Source organism: Buceros rhinoceros, unplaced genomic scaffold (genome assembly GCF_000710305.1).
Source record: "Buceros rhinoceros silvestris isolate BGI_N320 unplaced genomic scaffold, ASM71030v1 scaffold632, whole genome shotgun sequence".
NCBI lineage: Eukaryota > Metazoa > Chordata > Aves > Bucerotiformes > Bucerotidae > Buceros > Buceros rhinoceros.
In genome coordinates this window covers 134364-145810 of record NW_010396962.1, presented here as the reverse complement: position 1 = coordinate 145810, position 11447 = coordinate 134364, and the positions used below count along the sequence as shown (strand labels likewise).

Here is an 11447-nt window from a genome sequence, read left to right as displayed (position 1 = left end):
GGCGGTGGGGTGAACCCGTCTTTCCTATGGCTGGGATATACAGCTCTACTCTGAAGACCCTGGAGGATCTGACTCTGGACTCTGGTTATGGGGCAGGGGATTCCTGCAGGTCCCTCAGCCTCTCCTCGTCCAAGTCCAACTCCCAAGCCTTCACCTCTTCTCAGCACAGAGGCAACTGGCGGTACTATTCGGGCTCCATGAACAGTAGGAACAACAGCTGGGATACCGTGAACACTGTCCTGCCGGAAGACCCCGAGGTCGCAGATATCTTTTCCAAGTGTCCTAAGCTGCCGGATCTCGAGGAGTATCCTTGGACTGATGAAGACATTGGGCAAATCCTCCGAAAAGGGAAGGGAGATGGCCACAGCAGAACCTTTTCTCAGGAAGCTGTCAGGCGGCTCTCGCATTTGCTGAGGCGCGTCTTGATCAGGGTCTCCAGGGAAGCTCAGCGGCTCAGCGTGATGCACTCCAAGTGCACCAGGTTCGAGGTGCAGAGCGCGATCAAGCTCATCCAGAGCTGGTCATTGTCCGAGAGCTGTGTCTTGGCCACCGTCAAGGCTCTTTCTCTGTACAGCATGAGTGCTGGCGACGGACTGAGGAAAGGGAAATCAGCTCGATGTGGCCTCACCTTCTCAGTGGGGAGGTTTTTCAGGTGGATGGTGGACACCAGGATCTCTGTGAGGATCCACGAGTACGCAGCCATCTCTTTAACCGCTTGCATGGAGAACCTTGTAGAAGAGATCAGGGCCAGGGTTTTGGCAAGTCAGAGCCCAGATGGTGGAGGAGGGGAGATCTCGGCTGAAGTCCTGGAGATGGTTATCAACAACGATGCTGAACTTTGGGGAGTGTTGCAACCTTACGAGCATCTCATCTGTGGGAAAAATGCTAATGGTAAGATCCAGTACTTTCTACTCTTCAAACCAGCAGCTTTGTAGGAAAATCATTGTTTTCTATGGACTTGGGTTGTTTTATTTTGTTTTTCTTTTCATCTGAATTGCTGTGGTTTGTCTGTGCGTAAAGCAAACATGATGGTTTTACCAGGCAAGAATGATCCTGCTGTATTCGTAAGATGTGCTGGCTTACAAAAGGTGCAGAGGCTGTGGGAAACCAAACCCTGCTGTCTCCTGACTTTCCAGCAGCTGCTGTTTGGATGGTTTTCACTGTAACTGGCGTGTAAACGTGCTTCTCTGTAACCACATGGTGAAATGTGCTTTACAAGCTGCGCTCCGGAAAATACCACTGTTGTTTTTAAACAAAATTAATATTGTAGTCAGTATCTTGCTGTTTCATCTTAAAGATGCTATTCCCAGGTACAGCCTGGAGAGGGAAAACCACATTGATTTCTGGTCTTTTTCTTTGCTGTAGTAAAATTCAGTTTCTGAGCAAACCCGTCTAACTCCGTGTTACTGAGAGTCCCTTCTAGTTCAGCAGAAGCCTGTGCTGTAATCACAGTTGTGTGAGGAACTGGAGCTTGAGCTTGGCTTGACAAAGTGAGCCTGTAGGATGGTATCCTCATCGGTGATGAGGATAACGTGGCATTAAGGTACTTACCTCTGTAATTTGGCTGGAAAGCAGAGGTTTTGAACGACTGAGGAAATAAGCACATGGAGGAATGTTGGCATCTTCCTCCGAGACCGAGGAGCGATTTGGAAGGCTTTAAGCCGTGACAGTTGTGTTAAGAAGCTGCTCTGTTTATCTTGTGTTGTCACACTGAGATGTACCAAGTTTTTCCATGGAAAATTTAGAGAAACATTTCAATTTAGAAAGCTATTCTGTGTACCACACGCAGCGTCGTGACTTTTGCTGGCCTTGTCGTTACAGCCAGATATTCCATCCTAATATCTCTCTGATTTAACTCTTTATAAAACTGGATGGATCGTTCCTCTTCAAAAGATAATCTTGTAGTGAGAGACAGGGAGTGGAAAAAACATACCTTGGGTGAATGTTGGCAAGGAAACACTGTGCCAGAGAAGGGCTGGCTCGAGTTCCCCTCTTTGGGTGGGTTTTACACGAAGCGATAATGTCGCGATTCAGATCACTAGTAGATAGTGCAGTGACTGTCCCCGTTGGGTCAGCCTGGTGCAAATGACAACAGAGGAGGATGGTTGCTGTGATGGTGATCACAAAGCCTCTCTTGTGCTCTTGATGTGCTCTCTCTCCGCTGACGGTGTTACTAAAGGTATGTGAAATAACGGTGAAGAACCCATGGCACTGTAACTCCAAAAGTCAACCACAGGCATCTTCTTTAACTACAAGCTTTTAGGTGAAAGACTATAAAGGTATGAAGGTGTCTTGTCTGCTGCCAAAACACTTGTAATTCTTTTTGTACCACGGGAGTATTTGTCACCAGCTCCAAAAAGAGGAGTCAGTTCCCTCTCTTACTCCTTGTTTAGGGAAGCTGGAATAAAAGAAGGTGGTTCTGTAAAGTCCAATGTGCTCTTCTGCTGCTCTTGGCATTTCTGCCACGCAGCTTCTGTGTGTGAAATGAGAGGAAGAGTCAGTCCCTCACAGAGCTTTTTTTCTTCTTTAGAGAAATCTCCTTTAAAAAATTGCGGTGAGTGGGTGGAAGCTGCTGTCCAATGGAAACACAAGCGAGTGTGCAGGGAAACACTCATAAATATTCAAACCACCAAATGGTCAGTTATGATAACGCTCATGCAGCGCGATGCTGAGCAGTCACTGGCCGCAGAAGGGTTGGCTTCTGTCGCTTCTTTTGTTATTCCTGTCTTTCAGGTCGATTCTGTCAATAATTGGATGCATTTTTTAAGTCTGAAAAGGGAATAAACCCACACATGAAGGTATCTGGTGATTTCCTGTGACAGTCTGTCACTGGTATTTTACCTGACACAAGTCAGTGACTCTTCTAAATGGCTTTTCTTGCAATTGTAAGACCACAAATGGTTTTATGTGGATGCAGAAAAGCTTGAAATAACTTTATTCTTCTCCCTGTAGGAGCTGCAAATGAGCAGTATTCTCATGATTCTTCACAGCACTCGCAAATGATCCTTTACATTAATTTAAAGCTGAGCTAGATCTAGCAATAAACTAACTGGATTTGTTCCAGTATAAGGGACAGGAAAACTTGCTTTACTGTCACGTCTGTTGCTTTTATAGTAAGAGCATTTTCATGGAGTACTTGTAAATTGTGAACCTGGGGTTTGTTTGTCGGGCTTTGTTTTATAGTACTGAGCTTGATGCGAGAGATAAAAAAGCACTTTGAGGTTAAGTTCTGACTCCAGTCAAGCGTCGCAATCTCTGGATGAAATCGGTGGTGGCGTACGGGGTAGAAGATTGCGCTGGATTATCATAATGGGCCTTTCTGGCGCTATGATCTATTGAATACTGGTTTTGTTATTAGATCAGGATAGCTTCCTTCTGCAGACACTAAGAAACAGTAAGTAAATACATAAATCTTGGGAAATTCTCCAGAGACTGAGATTTAGACCTGTCTGTCTTCAGTGACTGATCTCCCATTACAATCCACGGTGCAGTTCCTGCTTTTGAGGTGTTGGAGGCTGAGGGCTTAATATTCCGTATTGTAACCAATGTGTTTAACCAACACCTGGTGTGTGAAGGGGGACGATTACAAATCTGAAAATGCTTAAGGGGAAGTTTCATATTATTTTTCAGTAAATAATCCTCTGTGGCTTGTTTGTTTATTTGCCCTTTCGGTGCAGCTGGGCTTTAATCAGCTCTTTGCTGCTTCTATGAGGCATTTTCTGCCCTCAGTGTGAGTTCTGACTTGGGACACCTGCCTTGGTTCTCTCTGCCTTGGAAGAAGGGATGTCGTCTGAGCTTGTGCCCGTAAGGAGATCAGTGAAGCTCTTTGGGTGCGTTAATGCCTCCAAGGGCAAAGTCTTTTATACCAGACTTTAGGTGGGATGTTGCAAAAATAATGGACTGCAAGCTGGAAAGAAAATGAAACAAAGGCAGCAAAACTGATGAGCAGTTACTGAACAGCAGAGATACTGGAGGGGAAAACCAGACAAGTCGTGTGGGTTGGAATACGTGATTTATCTTCTGTTTTTAATTACACAGAGATATATGAGATGGGTTGGTTTGATACAGCTGAAGTAGAGAGCGTGTCTGGTATTTTCACAGGGATTTTGAGATGTGCTGCTTTGGAATGTTAGAGTCTATTCATCTAAAACGTTTGGAAACAAGGAGAAATAGGAACTTACCTTGGAAATGAGATTTGATTCTTGATGTTGCTGTGCTCAACTGGCACATGGTTCATGTCGGCAGTGCAAATAGGTGTTGGTGTTACTGCCCTGACAACCGTAGTTGTATTTAACTAGCTGGTTATCGCTGCATGCTCCCGCAACAGCCACTACACCTGCTGTGCTGTTTAATGCATCGGCACATCCCGGTGTTCTCTGGATGTAAGTGGTGACAGATGTTTTTGCAAAAAATGAGAGGAGAGGGTGGGGAGGGAATTGAACTTGCTAATGCTGTTTCTCCACATACTTCTTAGCCAAAATGCTTGAAGTTTTCCTCTTGTGGATGAACTAGTCTTCAGATTAGTCCATTGGTTTGCTCAGCTGATGAGTGGTGGAAAGAGTCTGAAATAAGCTCTGCTTGGGTTGGGACGTTTGTCTGAGAAAGGGTTTGAGGGGGGTAACGTGCAGTGTTTCCTCTTGGTGGGAAGGGGTGATTTGGAGTCAGTAAAGTTAGACCAGGGATGAATTTTCTTCTCTCTGATGCTAAATGCTGCGGCACACCCTACCAAGCATCAAGCGTGGGGTTTGGGTTTAGTACCACGAGCTCCATTTCCTCTTATTTCTCACTGTACTAACACAGATTAAAAATTATGGCTGACTTTAACATTGCGGATTTTTAGAGCTATGCCATTATTAAAAAAAAGTTATCTCAGACCATTTTGATAACTATAAAAAGGAATTTTGTTTCAGTGGAGTCATGGTACTGGACTGAAATGCAGCTTGGAAAAAAAATCATGGCATTTCAACAAATAGAAAATCCTTTTGTTATCTGAACTGAACAAACTGGTGCACTCAAAGAGCCTCATCAATTTTAATAAGCTATCAGCTCCACAACTATTCAGGAAAAAGCTGCATGTTGGAAGGGGTGCGTTTTGGGGAAGGGCCCTGCAAACACAATCAGTCAGCTAAGCTGAGTGTTAACACCAGCCTAGTGCAATGGTTTGCAAATCATTCAGATAACCCCCACGCCTCTGTGTCATCATCTCTGAAGCAGGAATTTGGAGCTTCCTGGGGATTTCTGGGCAGGGATCCCATAGACTTATGCACCATGTTAGATGAGCTGATGGTAGCTATGATGCCATTCGAACCACGGACTGATGTCCCCCCAGCACACCTTGTGTGCTTCTACTCATTCGAGCTTGGATTTATGTCCACAAATGCCCAGGGACACATTCTTTAAGCCTGAATGTTAGTGCCTGTATCTGCGTGCTCACCTCTCCTACAAACGCAAACCACTGGCTGCATGATGAGAAGTCTGAATGGCCGCAGCCAGGCAGTTCCACTCCACCAGAGTCAACAGAAGAGAATGTGGCTTTGCTCACGGGGAACTGTGGGAGTTCAGGCTGATCAACGATAAAATAAAACCAATAATTTCTGATGCTCTTCTTCTTCTACTAGGCTTATTTTATATGTTTTGAATGTTGTTGCCTGACGTGACATTTGGTTCAATCCAAGCATGCCTGAGGCAATGGTTAAACCAGGACAATGGTGGCTTCATGCTTTCTTAATTTACAAACTGGGACAAAAATATTTCAACAGAAATACAGAGCAAGAGCTATATTTTTTAAAAAAAAATAACTGCTGGACCTTGCTGAGAGCATCTAAGTCAGTTTAAGGATTCAAAGTTGTGCCTTTATGAGTGAGAAGAGCCTTTCAAGTGGAGTTCTCTTGTTGGCAGGGCAGCCCCTATCCCAAGAAGGCACCGATGGAAAGAGGAAGGGATGCACAACTGTGGGAAGGTGTGTTCCTTCCACCCAAACACATCCAGACCTGACTCTGATGTAGGTCATAAACCAAGGTGGAACTGTGAGCTCATCCAGCTCCTTAGGAAACCTTTGGCTACAGTGGGTGTGACTTGGTGTGCTTGGCAACCGGAGCGAGGAGAGACCAGCGCTGGGACAGACCAGCCCTGGGCAGGGCACGGCAAAGGGCGGTTTGTCAAGGTGTAATTACAGTGTCTGCCTGCTGCTTTGTGAGCCTGGAATATGTGGGCTAGAATTAATAGTGTGAAAGGAACTTCTGAGGGAAGGGTGTACTGTAACTGCTGTTGTCTTTAGGGGTGGAAACGAAGGATCAGTCCTTCCAGTTGAAGTGAAATGGAATTCTGAGCTATAAAATCCTTGCCTGTTAAAACCTACTTACTGAAATGTTCCTTGCAGATGAAAGTCCCTTAGAACTGTAAACTTCCTCCTCATCTGCTCAAAACCAGTTGCTAGATGCTGTGATTTCATTACCTATGGTCTAGCTGATGGTTATTGTGGTGGTCTTCTAGGAGGCGGTGGTTTGGATTGGTCTTTACTGCAATCTTAACATGAAACATTTCTTTGAAGCAGACACTCAGTGGAGGCGAGACTGGGGACTGTCACCTGTGAGAATCATTAAACCAGATCACAGGAACTGCTGTGACTGCCCTTACCTGCTTCCTGTCAAGAACTGTCCAGTGTTCTTCGTACTGGTTTGACCCTGGCAGCTTGTGGATTAGTTGTAGGCCTGAGCACTTGTCTGTCTTGTTCTGGTTGTGTAATCACTACCGCTGGACCATTTTGTTCTTGGAACGTGTTTGATGTTCACCAGGTTACTTAACCTGCTTCACGTCTGAACCGAGCTAAATACAGCTTCTGGAAGGTGCTGCGAGGTTTCGTCAGTCGCCTATGTGAAGTGCTTTCAGGCTCTGGAGCGATGGGGCAGGAGAAGGCAAAGTGCCTTCTTAACCATCTTGGCCAGTGTACGTTGCTCATGTATTTTGTGTGAGGCTTCTCTCCACACTTACACTGAGTATATGCGTCTCCATGGGTTTATTTAGCTGTTTGCTGAGTCAGCTCTTTGATAGGTTTGTGAAAGTGAAGTCTAAGCCGTGGTTTTATTATTATTTTATTTAGAAAATGTAGCTGGAGAGTTTCTGAATGACCAAAGTGATGTTTTTTGTAGTATTACAGGGCTATGGCATTATGTCAGGAGACTGTGGTTGGCTCCCCTGTCCAAAAAATGAAGACATCTTGATATAAAGCAAAACGAAGGAAAAAGTGCTTAAACAATTGCTGAAGTTTTTGTGCAGTGACACCCAAATACTGGAGATGATGAAGGGTATTTGTGGCATAATCATGGGCTAGAGACTAAGAACGGAAGCCAAATAAACAGTTCAGACCAGCTTTTTGGTTTGTGCCTGTGGGTTTATAACAACAATAAATGTGCTGTGGGGCTACATAAGATCAAAGGAAACGGTGTTTATGACATTTTGGGGATGAGAGGAAAGGCACACTATGAGAGACATAATCTGCTTGTCCCATTCTTCAGTGTTTATAATGTTACAGTCCGTGTTGGGTACTTCTGTGACTTCATTTTCTAGCCTGGTCTTCAATCTGTTGCCTGGGTCCTGGAGAATAAAGAAGAAAATATGGCTATGTTTATGCTGGGATTTATACATTCAAGAGATAAACATGCAGAGGCGTAATTAGCTATGATTTTTTTCATCCTATATAGCTGGGGTTTTTTTCTGATTAATTCCAAGATGACAGTGAACAGATTTTCTTCTAATATTTACATTTTATTGCTTGTGGTGCTCCACTCCTGTTTCAGCTGAAGGGCCAGAGGTGGCTGTTGGCAAACAGCTCAAGCAGGGAGTTAGGGCAGTTTCCCCTCAATCGCTCCCCAAGCCATTTTGGATTTTTGATCTTTTGATGGAATTTAGTAGAAGTCAGCTTCTTGTTTGCTTGTTGTATTCAAATGACACTCTGCACAGCACAGACCCGTGTCAAACCTAGCAGATGAAAGCAGAACCCCAGTTTTCCAGCTGTTTTTAGAGAGTTTACCCATCTTAACTTTGATTTCACTTGGATGATCCACTGATGACCCTGCAGCTGCTTGTAACCTTCCCAGAAGGGTGAGGGAGCGGTGTCCGGGTGTGCCGAGGAACGGGGAGGTGAGCAGGTCTGGTTTCATGCAGGCAGCGCATGCCCCTCCGCGTGCCCCTTGAGTGTTGACTCCAGAGGCGTCTTTTATTGCGTGCTGAATTTGGGAAGAATCGGCGACACGAGTCGGGAGAAGCATCAATGCGCTGGCGCACGCGGTGAAGTTGTCCTCAGAAGTGCTCATCTCTTTCCACATCGTCAGCGGCTGGGGATTTGCTCTTTATTTCCTTCTTTCTCAGGTTTTGTGCAATTTCCTGAGCAAATGCCACAGGTCTCACCAAACCATCAGGTCTGCGTGTCTGTTGTACTAACCCGGGAGATAACACATACTGAAACGGGGTTCCTCGGGGGGGGATGTGCGTGTGATTTGTGGTGAATTTCTGCCCTTTGGTTTGAGTGTTGTTTCCCTCCGCCCCCCACCCTGTTTTGAGCTCAACTTGCGCTGGCAGTTTTGTTTAGTCTAGGGATCATAAAAATCGCTCCTGAGTTGAACGGATACAGTTTTATTATGGTCTTAGTATGGTTTCTGGAACTTTTATACGAAAATTATAAGGTGTCTTTGGATATTTTCATTGAAGTGGCAGAAGATGGACAGCTATGATAGTAGACAACCAAGACGCATCATCTTTAGTTGTTTTTAATAAACCATTTCATTCTGTTGTTGATATATTAAAAACTTCTAAAGCTTGTCTAGGAGCCTGTGTATTTATATCTTTAAAGAAGTGTTATGAAAAGTTCTCTTCTGCTGCGGAAACTTTGGCTGGAGTGAGCATCAGCTTTGTTTGAATGCTCAAGATGCGTGGGGGTGATGACAGTAAGATCATCGGGTAGGAAGTCTGTCTAGGAACTGCTACTGAGAGCAAGCTGCGAGCAAGCACTGCGTACCTTACAGTTTAACCTCGCTGGAGCCAAAGGGATCATTTCCATTAGCTTTAATGAGGGGTTGATCCATTTCCAGATAGGTTTGGGAATCTCCTAGTTCTGAATAATGCTTCTGCCTGGTGAGGGGTAGGAAGAAGAGAGCAGGGAGGATGAAGATGGATCAGAGCTGTGAACCGGGCTTGGGGGGGTGGGGTGGGGAAATACAGTGTGTTTATTTACCAGTGCTGAGATTCCGGAGGGTTTTGTTATGGGATAAAGCAGAGCTTGTGGATTCTAGTCCGTGATTTCTCACGGCGGCGAAGGAGTGGTTCTGCTGATGAGAACAGCCTGGGTTGTCCCTGAAGCAGTTGCCTGGGCTCGTCTGCTGAAACCACTTGAATTGAGGCCACGTGTCGGTCCGAGGCGTTTTTGTTTTGGTGCTTTGTAATAATCTTAAGGGCTTTGCACCTCGAGGTGGGAGAAGCTTTGATGGTGACCATCATTCCTTAGAAAACCTGGATGCCCTGTCGTGGGGGCAGAGGGGGCGTAAAGCCTCTACACTGGGGTGGTTCTGTAGCTGCGCCGGTGAGCGCCATGTGGGGGACTGGTGTGTTCTTGTTAATATTTTCCTTAAAAACTATGTGTCCTCCCTGCTCTCTCGGGGCACTGCCAGATGCAGAGTCTCTTATTAAAGCCACTCAAGAAGATTTGTGTTTAACACTACTTTTCTTGATGGAAAACAACCCTGGAATTGTTTCCGGCACCTTTTCCCTGCGTATATAATCTTGGTTCTCATATTTTTGTTGCAGAAGTGGTGATGCTGCTTTGGTCATGGGTTATTTTGGGGGATGATGAACGTGCTGCACATCACTAAATTTGGGGAGGGGACTGTTGTTTTTAAACAGTCACGGTGACCCACTGGAATTGAGTGATAAAACTGCGTGAATTTTCTTCTACCTTGACAGCAGTTCAGAATATTGTTTTCCTATTAGAGGATGATGATGTAGATGTAAAATGGTGCGATTGTGGTTTACGTTTGCTGCAGAAGGGCAGAGCTTCCCCAAGGCAAACACAGTGCATATGCTAAAAAGAATATAATTTATTAGCGCAAAGGTAACTCTTGCCGTCTAGCCAAGCCTTAGATAACGCATTTATTATGGAAGAAGATGCTAAATTGGCACAGGGCGTTTGGCCATCTGCAAAGCCGGCACTCCAGTTTTCTGCTGTTGCCATGGGCTGCAGACTCAGACAGGAAATCATGGCAGGGTGGGAAGGGGTCCAAAGTATACACAGCGAGTATAAGGTTTGCAGTTAAAAGCGAGGCAGAGAACAGGCGGTCTGTTCTGCACGGGCAGCGCAAAGGCAAACCGGCTCCTGTGTGCGCATGCGCTTTAAATGTCTTTTTCTATTTTATATGCTCATTTTTTTTAAAAGCTTGAATTTTTTCCATGTACAGTAACGTGTATAACTTCAAATGATCCATTTATAATGACGGGGGCTGATTCAACCCTCACTTAATTGGCCACGCTGGTCTGAAAGAAGGGTAAAGCGGTGGAGAATCAGGCCCCTGAGGTAACCGCGTGGGGTTGTGCTTCGGCACGCCCAGTGAAAGTGCAGCCTTCGGTCTCCACATCTTTCCTCCCCATCGCTCTGGAATTTGGGAGGGCAGGGCGTGGGTTCAGCGCACTGGTCAGCCCAGTACGGAGCACAGGGTAGAACCAGCCATAAGAGGCTCCAGGGATGGTCCGTCAAGAGGCGGCGTTTGGTCAGTGGGGCTGGTTAGATCATGGGGCCAGCAGTGGGTCTCCTTGGAGCTGGAGGGTGGAACAGGGAGTACGGGGGTGACCTGCTTTGGAGAGCACGCGGTTTTCTTCTCTGTTAATGAGAGCGCAAGCTGCATCATCTATGGTGCTGAACCACCCTGTTTGCAGAGCTCCCAGTGTGTCGGTAGCGTACACCTGGTAGACTTACGCTCCTGTGACAGATGATGGGAGAAAATAACTTCTCCATCAGTTTGTAATTTAATTTTTGAATAGAAGATGCTCCGTAACTAAAACATAACAAAACCACGTGGAATGTCGTGCTGGTGCCACGATCCGGACTGACAGAACAGGAGCTCAGCAAAGTTCGTGTGGTCAAAACCTGAGCTAAAACTTTTTCTCCCAGGCCCGTCTGTGGTTTTTAATTTTGACTGAAGGGGTGGTTTGTTCTCTGGGTGTTTTCCGACCGTAGCTTTTATTTGGCCCTAAGAACTTCTTCCTGCTTGCAGCCCCCTTTCAGCGGGGAGGAGGAGTGGACCTGTGAACAGGAGTGAGGTGAGGGCTGCGTGTTACAGCGCCAAATATCGCTGCATCCAGTACTGAGGAATCTGCCAAAAATGAGAGTGAAGCTACCAACTAAACCTGTTTAGAAATCAAATTTAACTCTAGTAGCATTTAACCCTGGGGCTGGGATCTGG

General features: G+C 45.7%; 1 protein-coding gene across 1 annotated transcript in view; it reads left to right on the top strand.

Moving 5' to 3' along the window:
• The first annotated feature begins 26 nt into the window (after nt 1-26).
• The window catches only part of ABTB2 (ankyrin repeat and BTB (POZ) domain containing 2), a 116965-nt gene continuing 105544 nt past the window's right edge, over nt 27-11447 (top strand). Inside the window, exon 1 of the mRNA XM_010146039.1 lies at nt 27-891. Coding sequence (XP_010144341.1) covers nt 27-891 — 865 coding nt within the window. The remainder of the gene's footprint in view (nt 892-11447) is intronic.